General features: G+C 39.4%; 1 protein-coding gene across 3 annotated transcripts in view; it reads right to left on the reverse strand.

Annotated features, from left to right (window-relative positions):
• arhgef12a (Rho guanine nucleotide exchange factor (GEF) 12a) overlaps nt 1-15,404 on the reverse strand; it is a 41,315-nt gene that overhangs the window by 21,800 nt on the left and 4,111 nt on the right. For all 3 annotated transcript variants that reach the window (XM_005455817.4, XM_025897942.1, XM_005455818.4), the window contains 2 exons: nt 1,699-1,719; nt 764-855 (listed from right to left, as the gene is read on the reverse strand). In XM_005455817.4, the coding sequence (XP_005455874.1) occupies nt 764-855; nt 1,699-1,719 (113 nt within the window). The remainder of the gene's footprint in view (nt 1-763; nt 856-1,698; nt 1,720-15,404) is intronic.

The raw sequence follows: 15,404 nt of genomic DNA on the forward strand, positions 1-15,404 counted from the left end.
ACTGATTGCTGACAAATACCACCGGGACTGTCACCATATCAGACGAGTCTGTCTCTGAAACATAACAATTTCACCCTGCAATAAACTGGAAACTGGAGTGCATAACAAGCTCAGTGGCTTTTTGTGCACTTCAAGTATGCATGCACACATGAGACCACCCAACCACTCAAGCATACAAAACCCACTTATTTATGTAAAACTGTGAGACACGTGAACATAATACACACACAGAGCTACTGATTTTTCAGTCCATTAATCAAACAGTTCTCTGCTTATCAGCTTAACACTGGCAACATGTAATGAAACGTAAGCTTTCTGATAAACACTTGTAAAGCTCTGCCAACATAACCATTAAAGACACATTATACTGTCTGTTAACTGAATTAACTCCCAAAAAGATGATTCAAACTCCTACTAATAATAAATTATTTTCATCCAGTGACAAACAAACAGTTATCACAGATCAGACCACACACGTGAAGACTGATGTAAAGCTGTCATTTTAAACTCATACAATAATCAAGCACAAAGCATAGAGCAAGATACAAACATGCCTTGAGCAAATCATCATGAGCACATTTGTTCTATGAGACAATTTGTGAGTGTGAGAGTTGGAGAGAAAAAAAGAAAAGGAGACTGTCAGATAGAAACATGTGAGGCATTCAAAGACCGAAGGAAGAGATGGAAACACACATTGTCATGGACTGAAGCAGAGCGAGTAGGAAAACCACATTCAAGCATAGAAATGAAAGTACAAAGTTACCTGTAGGGTCAAACTCATTGGAGGGAATTGAATTTTTTTCACTTTTGGGTTTCTTGTCTGGGGGGTGGTCTTTACTGAGAATGCTGCTGGTTCTATAGAAAGGGGAACAGATGAGTAAAAGGTCAACCAAGTGGTAGAACAGTACAAGACCAGCATTTGTCCAGTAAGAGCAATCACATACAACAATGCAGACTTTTACACATAGCATTGTTTTTAGTGAAAAGGTCACTATAATGTATGCACATCTTACAGTACTGCTACAGAATAAGCCTGGCTTTCATGCAAGTAAAGACCCGGAGTAACCGCAGCAACAGTAAGAACCAACTACTGTCCTTTTTATTCTTGAGAATAAAATGCAGGAGGACCTCCTAGCGTATGAATCATGCCGAGTGTGTCTACTGTATAATGTGACACGCTGAGAGGAAGTGGAGGCGCTCTCCTGAGTGCCCAAAGAGCAAGGCCAGAGAAAGGACGCTTCTCAGCGGAGATACCACAAGGCCAGACTCCGGCTTGAACCTCGGGAGGCTATGTATGGCTGCCTCTGCCTATACTGGCCCCAACTGTGAAAGGCCACTGTTCCGTTCACAGTGAAAGGCAGCGATGGGCCGCCCTTAAAAGAGGGACCCCTTTGTCCGTCACTCTGTGTGTGTGTGTGTGTGTGTGTGTGTGTGTGTGTGTGTGTGTGTGTGTGTGTGTGTGTGTGTGTGTGTGTGTGTGTGTGTGTGCGCGCGCATGCATGAGGGGGGGGTGTTTGGTCCGCACTCTAAAGACTTCTGTGTTACAGCACACCAGGCCTCATAAAATCTGCCTCATTTCCCTCATGCAGAGCTCTGTACATGTATAGGACTGGGTGGTGTGTTATGTGTGTGTTACCACAGGATTCCCTATTCATAAGGGTGTATGTGTCAGCAATCGAATAAGATAAAGATTCTTACCTGTTTGCTTTCTTGGGAAACCTGCAAGATGAAACAGAATAACAGTTAGCATCCTACAGAAATCTGCTGACAGACTACTAATGTAATGTAGAGATAAAAAAAGCTAGGCTGCTTATTCCTGTTTGGAGAGTTAAAAAACAAAAAACAAGATGTCGTGCCGACAGCTTCTCATGAGACCCATATAGTAGTAAACATGATAATCCCGATCAAACATCAGAGTTCTTCAGCTGCAGATTAAAGCGTTTTCCAGGTCAAATGTCCTCTGCCTCTCAGATCTCATCTGTGTGCATGTGCTGTGATTTAGTTCTTCAGACATCATAGCTTCACTGTAATAATCATATTGTAATCATACACAGGGCCTTCGAAGTGGCATGCTCATTGCCACAGAGTGCAGCAGTGATGAAATAATTAGGGGATATAGTCAGCACCATATTGGAAAACGCAATGTTTTCCAGGATACTCGAGATCTGCCTTTTTCTTTGGCAGACAAAGCATGAAAGAAAATTTATAGGCTAGACAATTTAAAGAAATACTACACTGTTAACAGCAGCTGTAGGTGTTCATTCTCATGTTTAAGAGACAGCATTAACAGAGTCACCAAAGGCACACAAGAGTCGGCTGGACCTTGCACTTTGTACAGTTTCTAAACCAAATTTTACTCCAGTACTCAAAGATAAGATATACATGCCAAAAAATGTGTTTTAGCCTCTGAAAGTGATTAAAGAGAATCAAAGACAATCTATTCCAACGCAACGTGGCAAAGGGTCACAGATTTTAATATTGATTTATTTTGTTTAACCTAGCAAAGTATCTTAAAACTCTTAGTGTTTGAGTTGATTATAAGAGTGCCACTGCAACACTCGTCAGCACTCCAAGTTGGGGTCCACACAGTCAGCACTACTCATTTTTCTCCAGAAAGACTGAGCCATAATTTGCCATTTTACATCATTTAGTATGAGAAACCACTTCAACCAGCCCAAATTAGACTCTGTTTTATTATTTTTAACTGTGAAGAAGTGGAAAACATGGAAAAGATTGGTGTCTCACTGTGGAAATAATCACACAGCAGTGAAATCCATTTTCACACTTTGCTGTAATACCCCAAAGTCTTTATTCAGGCTTGTACATATGTGCTATATGCTACACTAAATGCTTGTGAAAATGAAAAAAGAGAAAAACAAGAGAAAATGCACAGTATGTGAACACAAATAACTACTCACACTAAAATAATACTGTTAGGTAAAAAGGAGGTGTCATGACTTACTAGCCACATTAACTCCCTTTCTCCTTGTGACACTGTGTCTCATTCAGGGCCATGCAGGGGCAGCTGAATGGCTCGTTTATGAAAATGCCTCAGACTGTAATAAGTTCCAGAGCTTACAGCAGGGGGAAAAAAACTAGTTTTAAGTAACCCATTCCCTAAGAAACCTCTGAATTGGAAGGATGGAAAAGTCAGCACACAAATACACACACCGTGAAATGCTACATGCAAATGCACAAGCTGGGAGACGGCAAAAATGAGTAGGCACATGTTTTTGTTTGATCATATAGGAGCAAATGAAAGCATGACAGTGAAACCAAGAGGATGGATGACACATCAAACTGTCTACAATGACTGTAGACATGACTGTGCTGAAATATGCTTATAATAGTGCCTTTTGAAATAATGCTGTGGTTCCTCTTCATGAAGTCTTGCACTTGGTAAAACTGTTTGAAGGGAACTGAAAAAACATTTGTTCAGAAGGGCAACATCATTTTACATCCTAAAAAAAGACATGAGTCAGAGCCAGCACAGTCTCTAGAAGAAATAAGAGAAACACCTAGCATGAAATCACTTGCCTATAAAATGCATATAAAGACTGAGATGAAGGACAAAGGTAGTTATGAAAAAATATGCAAGAAATGGTACAAACAAGAGAGAAGTGGTAAAAGGAAGTAGTGGCACAGCAAGTTTTAAAAGGGACAACAAAACTTCAAACACATGGTAGAGATGAAAAAACAGAGACTGAATCCTTAAAATGAATACATATGTTTAAAAGAAGTATTGAAAATGGGGGATCACTATGTAAGTTTAAGGATACCAAACAAACTAATATTCTTTAAATTATAGGTACTATTCCTAAATCGAGAAATATCCCGCTGCGCAGAATCCTGAAGCTGCCACACTTTTGGTTAAAGTTTGTGAAAACACACCACTTCAGAGCTTGACTGTTAAACATCCCTAGTTGCCTCTGGCAAGCAAATCTATACTACATCTAACCATTTAAAGGTCTGGGTTCTGTCATTTACAAACGAATGCTTCCAAAGTTATTATAAAAATAGATACAGGCTAAATTAAAAAAAAATAAATAAAAACTTTCCATCTAAGGACAACTTTCCGCCTGGGTGGATGTGAGCACTGTTGTCACATTGGTTTTGGCACTCAACCAGTGCAGAGGGGAAAAAAACTGAAAGAAAAGGAATAACAACGACGCCCGGGCATCACAGCAAAACTACAGCACAGTCCCGCTGAGAGTGAGCCAGGCCTGCTATGGAAACAGTGCTTCTGAATAACTGCCGAATGTAAAGGCTGTCTGGTAATTTGCTGTGTGGCATCACAAATTATAAGCGAGAAACATGGCACTAAAGGAATCATGAATATACATTTTTGACCAAATCAAAGATAATACTTGTTTGATCCCTCTTAGGATGAGCCAATCATCTGATTTGTAGATGACTCTGCATAAACAGAGTTGTAGCACTGAGCTACAATCGAGCATTGATTGTAGCATTGAGATGGTATTTATTACAGTTTTAAATGTGTTTTGTGGCATATCTACTTTTACTGTAAGAATAGTGTTTGTAAGTCTATTTGCATATAGCGGCTTACTGTGTATATAATATGAACTGGAATCAGTTTTCAGCTGTAAATGTAGCTGTAAGTTTGGGAAACATTGCCTATGCAGAAAAGAAGGATAACATGCATTAATCAAAGTTTTCCAAAACTTTTTTGGTCAGGTACAGTTGACATGAGACAATGACAGATAGGGGCTTCATCATATTAGCCCAAACTAACAGTCAAAAAGGCGGATCATATTCACATAACAACTGCTAATCCATCTTTGAAGTAATGGTTATTTACTTTGGTCATAACTCATTCCCCATTTGTTTCTCTGTGCATCTACATAATGGTATGTTAACTGCATGTTAAAAAAAAAAGCAAAAAAACCAAAAAGAAAAAACAACACACATAACAGAAATACTGTTTTTTTACAGAAAGGTTTTTTTTTGTTTGTTTTTTAAACTTTTGGCACTGGTAAACTCTCCACAGCTACTGTGACTGTTGTCTAAGACAACAGTCACAGTAGTGATAATTAATAATTACATTTCAGTGCATCAATAACAATAACAGGTTTTGTGGTTCCCATAACCCCCCAAATTAAATTACAATCATAACAGTAACTAAAGAGTAGGGCTGGGCCATATCATACCGTTCACGGTAATACTGGTATAATGTTGGGCAACAATAAGAAAATGAAATATCGCGACAGAATATGGGTAAAACGCGCATGCGCAGTGCCTTTGTTTTCATACCAACATGGTGGACAAAGCATGGCGGCGACGCAGAATGAGAAGGGCGAAAGCAGATCGTTGAATGAAACGGATGAACCAGAATTGGTTTGTAAAAATGCTGCAACTTCAGTGGTGTGGAACTGGTTTAGCTTTCATCCTTCAGATAAACAACAAAGCACTATTTTTGGTAGAGCATGCTAGCGGGCCGTCGTTATCACCATGTTTTTTGGAAAATACGGCACACTTAAAATCAATCCTTTGATTTTTCTGAAAATCGACAGTGCCCCTTATAATCCCGTGTGCCTTATGTATGAATTCTGGTTGTGTTTACTGACCTCAAAACAATTGTATGTGGTACACGGCGCTCGAAAATCTGTCAAATGTTTTAGTACGACTTTCCTAAGCTACGAAGCCGCACCGCTTGATGGATTGTCGGAGCATTACGGCTATCGTAGGCAGGAGCCTCGTGGAGTGATATGTACTGTGCTTCAACATAATATTACAGTATTGTGTGTGTATAACCTCTTTTTAAGTTTTGTGGATAATATACATGGTTATGCTGAGGATATGTCGGCCAATTTCCACTGGAAATGCCTTTTGGTTAAACTGTCAGCAAGGAATTTGCATTTGCACTGTTAAATTTTTATATAACTTTAATGCACATAAAAAACAGCTGCTTGTTTAAGTGAAAATACATTGATGGTTGTTTTTTTTTTTGCACTAATAAAGTTATGGAGTTGTAAAGTATTTTTTCTAGTGTCAATTATATCGTCAGTTATATCGTTATCGCAAATTTTCAAATGTATATCGTGATAAATATTTTTGGTCATATCGCCCTGCTCTACTAAAGACAGAGTTGAAAAGAAATACTTTTCATTCTACATACTCTTCAGAAACTAAATATACCGTATTTCTCGAACCACAAGGTGCACCGGATTATAAGGCGCACTGTCGATGAACGGGTCTGTTTTCATACATAAGGCGCACCGGTTTATAAGGCGCACTAAGCGAAACAAAACAGTAAGATAAGTCAAATTTTACTCAACTCGTTCTTCTTGCTTCCTCCACTTCCAAACCATTGATTCATTAATCTTGAATTGTCTCGCAGCTGCTCTATTCCCATGTTGTTGCAGTATATTAATGACTAACCTCATATTGTGGATGCGTTATCTCAGTTGTTCTCCTGACTTTAGTTTGGTCCGTTTACAGCATCCTGCCATGCGATTGCATTCGTCCATAACCATCGGGAACCCTCACGTTAACTTTTATCGAGTGGAAAAAAGTTAGCATTCATCCTCCAGCTTCACTGTGTTTATGTTATGCTAACATAGCTGTGTCGCTAGCGATCACGTAGCACATCATTATATACCAGCTAGTCCAACTTCAGTAATGCTACAAACGTCACTGCTGTTTAGTTTTCTGTCTTCATTTATGTTGGAAGTGATAACAGAGCTGTACGTTTTAATTTTTTCAGAAATCTCTCAGTCAGAACATGCTATATCATGTTTAGGTGGAAACTAGCGAGCTAACTTCCTGCTAACTTCTAACTCTTTTAAATGTAATAAATTCCGTTTTCATGGATGCCTAGATGTTAAACTTAATTGTTACACCTGGTAAAGCAGCAACGCAGATCATTTTATTAAAGATGAATGAATTGAGACAGTTTTTAACTCTCAGTGATGCTGCAGTGTTCGTTTGACTTTGGGACCTGAAATGGACGGAGTTTTGGACACAGATTACTCCGTGAGGCTCCTGACTACGCTAGCGGTAATGCTCAGACAATCTATCAAGTGGTGCGGCTTCGTAGCTTACCAAAGTCGTACTAAAACATTTTGTGACAGATTTTTGAGCGCCGTGTACCACATAAAATTGGTTCAAGGTCAATAAGCACAACCAGAATTCATACACCGGACTATAAGGCGCACTGTCGATTTTTGAGAAAATTAAAGGATTTTAAGTGCACCTGATAGTGCAGAAAATACGGTATATATATTTTTCTGCATGAAAAATATCAATAAGTGATTAAAGCTGTAATCTTTAGGACTGTTCAGGTAAAGAGTAAACTGGAAATACATTAAATAGTGTAGTTTTTTCTTCTTTTATATTCAATTCATCACATCTGTAGTTAAAGAGAAACTGAAAAGTGGTATTATGTGGAACGTGGATTTTGGTCCAAAAACAATGCTACCTTGGTTTGTCAATTTACGACAACAGCATGCATTCATAACACTAACCCAAGGGTTACTGTCCAAGAAAAGTAATTGTCATGGCCACATAGATAGCTAAGTATCTTAATTGGCTGAACTGGGAGTGTTTCAGGCTTACAATTGGGAGTGTAGCTCAGTCTTACAATTCAGGTTTGTCTAACAATATCTGCGCTAGCTGGAGTTAAACAATGAAAAGGAAAAAGAGTAGTTGTGACTAAGCGAATTCTGATAAGAACTGGTTGCTGTGGCATAGATTCTGATAGATTCTGACTGCAGCGACTGCAAAGTCTGCTAGTCTGTTCATACTATAGGGTCTCCCTTCATAGTTTGTAGTGAAAAGTATTACTGACGTACACTAAAGCCCATAACTTCACAGTACATACTCTTATTGACGATCATCTCCACGCCCCCTCCTCCCCTGATAATACTATGAAAACTGTGCAAAGTTTTAATTCTTATCAAGTCTCCATTAATTGTTTATGTCAGGTTTCAAGGACTGTATAAAACAAGTAAAGCATTTTTCATTTTTTTAGATTTGCTAGAACAAACAAGAGTATAAGAGACTCAGTGTTAATAATCACTGGTTGCAGTACAAAAACATACAAAGAACAGCATGATATGAACAGAAAATTTGCGGTGCAGTTAAAGTATTAAACAAAACAGCTTCTGAGTTTGCTTGCAGAAGTTGCACACTGATGCAACACTCTAAACAGCCTTCTTAGTAATAAAAAAACCAAAACCATCTTGGACCGTGTGAATCCTGTTACTACACTGACAACGACTTAATTCTTCTACATTGTGGGTTTTGTTAGAACATTTTTAGATCACAGCTTACATGTAGATCTAAGAGAAGCTACAAAACCAACTTGCTAAAACCAGCTTTATTTTTTCCCTATGAAACCTCACAGACAACACTCACACTTCATTCAATACTTCAGATCCAGTTATATAAAGTCTAAGTGAGGAACCTCTTCCTGGATGGAGCCATTAACTGTGCAGTGAGCGAGAAAGGGAGAAGAAGGCAGAGTCAGAACAGGGTGGGATAGGAGGGAGGGGCTGCACTGGAGCGGGCCTGGGCTTGAATGCTCCATTGAGGTTTGGTGTTTTGATGGAAAACTGTGGCAGAGCTGGGCCAACTGCAGCAACAGTGGCAGCAAGAGAGGCCGGGACCAGACCAGCCCGTGGAGAGAGGAAAAAGAAGAGAAGCAGGGAGGACGAACAGCCCTAAGGGAGCTCTGATGCACAGCCATTTCTGTGCACAGGTCTCCCACACTAAAGAGGAAGGGAAACAGTATATAAGGAACTAGGCAAAGTAATGCAAGATTCAGAGGAAATACTTCGGATTACTCTCGGTTCCTCTTAGAATTAATCTGAGCAGACCTAGGGAGATTATTAAAGTTTATCTCAGAGCTGTATTATAATGCGTTTTGTATGCCAACAGAGAAAAATAAAACATTTCATACTCAAGGTAAGATCTGGCAGGATGCATCAAGGTAGGAAAACAGTTGGCTTCATAAGCCAAGCATTACCTTTACTATCTCTGGTCATACAAAGCTGCTGTTGTAACTTGCATTAAAGGAAGTTGCAATAATGCAAGTCCCCTACCAGAAGCAGAGCAATACAGTTCACAGCACAGCCAGGCGTTGTTGGGGCTAGAAGGGGTGGTGCCTGTCTGTTACTAGTGTAGGATTGGACACTTTGGGAGTTGCCTGCGGAGATCAGACTGAGGTGTGTCCATTCCAGGAGTTGAAGTGTATACCATCCCACAGCTACACACCCTGAGATGGTAGATTTCTTTGGAAAATTTTGCAGAGCTGGACTGCAGGTCTGTGGTGATGGCACCATGTCCTCAGCTGGATATCAGTGCTACATTATGCCACTGGCCAGCCAAGTACCTTATGGAACTGGCAAAATCTGCTTTTTTCCCCATCCCATCTCCTTAGAAGTAAGATTTCATCTCCACTGTGTAATAATACAGTCACTTGAACAGTCTGATTCATGCCTGCAGCTGGCCAATGAGAGAGAACACAAAGAAACTGCTTATTATCTAATCTATATACCTGAGTCACACAATTTGGGTGCACACACAAAAAACACAGTCTGCTTGACGTCACTCCCCATGCTTCCCTGCCAATGACAAAGAGGTTCTCTACACCCACACCATCATTTTCTCTTTATAAACCACTGTCTGCACTTCACCCTGACCTCATGTCAAATGCAATGATGTCACTTTCAATATGTGACCTAAGCATAGTTACCATGTGGTGCTGTGTACACTGAAATATGGATTTACAGAAAGAAGGATTAAGTAAGTGTACGAGACAGAGAGAGTGAGAGAGACAGGAAAGGAGATGTGGTGTGTACTGGAGAGACAAGACCAATAGCTTTGGAGCTCAAGCTACAGCCTCAGGGGGAAAACTGTGCCCTTTCTGCCCCAATAAACCTCATCAGGATTCCTGACATGAAGGCCCGGGGGATAGAAATTTCTTCACGCTATGCTGTCTGCTGTCCTCGAGCACTGGGAAAGGAAGGAAGGTGGCTGAATATGCTACTCTGCCAAAACGCTTGAAGTTATGAGGCCTAATACAACAAATGGCAAACTTTTCTAATCAATGAGCAACTTCTCTGAACTCACAAGACTTTTAATGTGCGGATGACACAATATTTTTTTCCCCCGCTAATCATCTTTTCAGGTTGAAGATCATAAAATATTCATTCAAGGACATTATGCTCATTAAAGCAATTTAGCCCGAGAAAAGCAAGATAATTTCAAAAATAATTTGTCACTAAGGGAAACAGCCTATCCTAGGGATATTCACTGGCCTACAAGAATATATAAACAGAAGACTGCGGAAGAAAAAGTATCCCCACATATTCCCTGTCCTGCCTTTCTTTTCTTGTTTTGGCTATCTGCTATCGAAGGAATGTTATCCGATTAAAAAACTGTGGGTAGGTAATACAACTTGTGTTTTTAGAATGGTTCTTGTAGCACCCCCCCAAAAAAAGAAAGAAAAGAAAGCAGGCATGTGTCAGTCTGTTGAGTCATCTCTGAATCAGCTGAAACAGGCAGTGTAAGATTAATCACAGTGCAGCCGCATGTTGCTGGCTCTCTCTACAATACAGCCTTTCATAGCAAACACAGAAAACATTCAATTAGAGCATCTCTCCATCCTGAGGACTCTCAACATGGCAATTAAAATGCATCCAATGAGCTACAGCCGGGATGCTGCTTTTTAATGTCAACTATCCATTTCCGGCTATTTTAGACAAAGACTGGATCCAAAAAGTACCAGAAATTAAGCTGTAAATACTGTAAAAGCAATTTATCTTCAAATCTATTGGAGCACTGAGCATAATAGCATGGCTTCTTCACTGCCACAGTTAGCTTGAAGGCAGCAGCCTAGTTTAAGCCCACAAAGCCCTTACATGGACATGTGAGGACTTGACACTTGGGTAAGACAGCTCTGTTTCCTCGTCCCCCTTTTCTTTATTGTTATGATCCTGTCTTTCATGAAGTGAAAGTAGTGTTTGAGCCCTGAAGCTCTTCTGGCTAACAGCACAGGAGGGGCAGGACAGTATAGGGTGTCCACATGCATCAACATCACATAGTTGGATGATAGACCCCCAACTCTCTCAATGCTCAAGAGGCCCAGCTAATATCCAGGCACCACCCACTATCCAACATCACCACCCCTGGGCCACTGGTTCTTTCATTCCCCTGTCTTCTCCATGCCATTTTCTAGATATATTTCTTTCCTTTTATTAGCTTGAGATAAGAAGAATTATTAATACTCTTAAAAAAGTAATGAAAAAGACCCAGACAATTTCACTGGGTTGCAGTTTTCACCTTACCACTTTTTATTTGTACTTTGGTGTAATAGTAAAGTACTCTCTATTCTAACATGAACCACAATAAAACGTAGTAATGACAGGAGAGAGAGGTTGATTAAAGCAAAAAAGCCATAATAACATGGATGTTATTATGGCTGAAAAAGAGTGAAACAGAGCTGGATGAGAATGAACAGAGTTGGTGTGTGCCTGCGAAAGTGACACTCAGGTGTGAGAAGTAGTCCTAAGATCCGTATTTACATTATATAAATAACCAAAACAAAGAATTTGGTCAGTTGTTTGGTGAAGACTTTAGGTGGTTTATATGGTACATTGTGTGTGCTACTATCATCCTGGAGAAAAATTCAGTAATCTTTTGGTTTTGCTGCACGACTGCTAGATATCCCAGGTCGGGACAAAGTGGAAAAAAAGCAAAAAAAACAAAACATGTAGCACATAATTGAACCCAATTACAAATTTCAATGCTAACTCTAACGTGCACCCAAACAAAACAATCCAGATAAATTGCTTGCTTTGTTGCATTTTTTTTTTTTTTTACTAAGAAGCTCTTTTTCTTGTGTTCCAAACAAAGCACACCCCTTTTCTTAGCAACGGCTGTGCTTTGAGCTTTTAGGGAGGGTTAGGGTTAAAAAAATAAAAAGAAGCACAAAGTCACTTGCTGTTTAATGTAGCTCCAGTCATGAGGACTAAAAGAGAATCCCGTCCCATCCAGACAAACTAATACTCAAGTTTTCACAGGTGAACCCCATGGAATCATTAATAGTTGCATTCGCCTCCAGATTGTGAAAGCGAAGAAACTGAGCAATCACTGCAAAGGCTGGCTGTGGGCTTCAGCTCTATGTTAAATGCCCTGTTGCCGCCATGCTAGTCGCTGTTGCCTTGCCTGGGGCCTTTCTTTGCCCCTGTCAGCACCCACAGAGGCTGTGGGTTTTATGATCTGGTCCTACTTGTCAACATTGTGTCCCCCAATAGCCCTTGTTAAAATGTATTTTATTTTGTTTTTCATTTTCTATACCAACAAATGCATGACGCTTTAGGTAATGAAAAATTTTGTTAAATAATCAAGCTTACAAGACTGACCAGAGCAATAATTGGTATTGTCAGTTTTGCAACAATTGAGCTCCCTTAAGCAGGAAGCCATGTCCGTTAATCAGCACTGGACGTTTAAATCCATTACAGAGAAGATGGGGTAAATGCACCAGATCTCACATAGGACAAAATACAGGACAGCTGCAGAAGTGATTATGTAAAGCAGCATGCCAGTGTGGCGCAGATGCTGAACACAGCTACAATTGCAAGGATATATTAATGTTCTTTTTCTATCCATCCATCCAAATAAAAAGAAAAATGCTCATCAAGACTCACTGGACTAGAAATAAATATTCAACCTAGTTTTTAAATGTGATCAAAAGCTATATAAAAACAAGTATTTGCAGCACTTCAGCTCATTATTGAATTGATTCTCCTTTTCTTCTGTGGATGTGTTAGCCATGCAGCCAATTCATGTAAAAAACAAAAACAAAACAAAACAAAAAAATACAGCAAATAAGAAAAAAAACAACTTGTGAAAACTAACATCTACGCAGTGGCAACAGATCACTTTATATCTGCTTTTTTCTACTATTTTTCCCATTGAGGTCAAAATAATAAAAAGCAGCTTTTAGTGTAATATACAGCACAACCACAAACTACAACTTCCAAATCTTCCACTGAAATGAATCATCACCTCCATAAAACAATCAAAACCAATTCTTGATGCAATGGTCTATTAATATAAAATTTATTGCACAACTGCTGTGTTTGATGAGCTCTACTTTCAAACTCTGCTTGAGATCTCTTTGCTTGACATCATGGGACACAAGAAATCAACTCTGACGGGGGGGCGAGGGGGGACCACTGGGACATGCAGCTACTGCTTATGAATGTAAAACAAAAATTAAGTCTGATGCAAAATGGAAAATCAGTCCTGGAAAATAATAAGCAACTTGTATTGAAACTGGACAAAAGCACTTATTTGCTGGCTGACAGAGTATAGATAAAGTATAGCAATATAACCTGAAAGGTTGCTCATAAAGCAAAAAACTACTGCCCCCAAAAAAGCCAGACTACAATGTGTGACTTCACACAAAGAACATACTTTCAACTGGTTTGATGAAACAAAAACTTTACTGTCTGACCATAATGCCCATCGTTTTGTTTAAAGCACTAAGGATGACGCTTGCAACGCCATCCCAACCACAAAGCATGGTGGCGGTATATTGCTGCAAGAGGGGCTGGTGTACTTCTTAAAAATAACACAGCACAATCCAACCAGCATAGCAAAGCAACAAACAGAAAAGCCTAAAAGAGATAACTACTGCCAATGAGAAGAAAGCAGGAGACACACTGGAGAGTTTACTACCCCGTCCCGAGCATGAAGAGAACGTAATGCCAGCAGACAAGCCTCACTCACTTGCAATGAAAGATACCTGTGAAACTTATGTCATTTGTATGCTCTCTAACACACACATTCATTTCAAATAGTGAAAAAGTGTGTGCATGGATATGTACATTTGTACACATGAAACTACAGAAAGGGAAATATATGCACATATAATAATAATAATAATGATGATAATAATAAGCATTTACTGCATTCTTTGAAAGCAATCTAACCCTCAAGGTAGAGCTGGGCGATATAAGATTTTTTCATATCACGATATGTTTTTTTCATTTCAGGCGTTAACGATATATATCACGATATAAGCCAAATAACTATATTTGTAAGATTTAAATGTGCCGTTGCTCACAAGTAAAATGTGAAATAATCAGGAGCTTGTTTTAATTAAAATATTTATTTCCCATAATAAGTTCAACAGGGCAGATGTACTTAAGGAACATGAGGCTTCAGTTTCAGATAAATAAAGGCAAATATTGCAAACTACACAAAAGGTAGCCGCTAAAGCATTTAAGTTTCAAAATAGAACAAACAAAACAGACTACTAAATTATCAATTCCACTTAGAAACAAAATATTAATTCTAAAAATAAATCTTAGTTTGTTTTACAGAAGAACAGACAAAATTGACTAACTTTTGTCAATATCAAATAAACTGAGAACTAAAAGGAAATTCTCAATCTCTCCTTGTTGTATAGCTTAGCTATTACCTCAATTAGCTGCTTGAATCCTTCATTTTCGAACGTGTTTATTGGTAGCATGTCTTTAACATGACAGTAGGCTATGGCATTCGTTATCTCGCTATGTCTCTTAGCTTTTTTGTCATATGGTAAGATGCTGGAGAAAGCCAATTGACTGTTGCTGCTTTGCAGGGATTCTCCTGGTTGTTTTCGATGACGAATTAGCGCTTTCAGTCTACGGAACTTCTCTGGCCCTTCCTTTCGACAATCTCTCCGGCATTGGAACCGTCATCTGTGTTCTCTTCGGTAGCCTGATCACCCAAGCTCTCGGTTGATTTTTCTCTAGTGGGCACACTCATTTTCTCCATTACCCGGCCGGCACGGCGGCTGGCTGCTTCCCAAACAAATACACATGTGCGGCTTGGCACTTGTGCTGTACATAACAAGTCATGTGACGTGACGCTGTGGCTGTGATTGGTTCGGCTCTGCGCTAGTTAATTTGGATTGGCTGTGCTTTCCTTTTTTTTAAGACAGGAAGAGAGAGAGATGAGGTCTATCGCAATAGTTTCATTTTTCTATCAAAACAAAGTTATTTCGCAATACATATCGTTATCGTTCTATCGCCCAGCTCTACCTCAAGATCATCATCTATTACTACAACCTAGGTGACCTCAAGAGAAAATGTTTACCAAGATTACATATCAGGAAAAACTGTTTAAATGTATTTGGCTTGACCGCCCTTACCTAGATGTTACAGGCTATACTAGCTTTTAATCCTGCAAGCTGAAACAACAGCCTGCAACCTGCTTCATTTCAAATGTTGGTTATCACTTGAACTGAAGTTTTTTTTCCCCACAAAAAAACACTTCTAAAAGGCCGGACTTTGTTTTTTCATTTGCAGGTTGCATGTTAGGGTGAAATGCACGTTTCCTCTGTTGCTGAGTTGGAAACTTCTGATCAGAGCTTTAAGTGACTTCTGGAA

This window comes from Oreochromis niloticus, linkage group LG14 (genome assembly GCF_001858045.2).
Source record: "Oreochromis niloticus isolate F11D_XX linkage group LG14, O_niloticus_UMD_NMBU, whole genome shotgun sequence".
NCBI lineage: Eukaryota > Metazoa > Chordata > Actinopteri > Cichliformes > Cichlidae > Oreochromis > Oreochromis niloticus.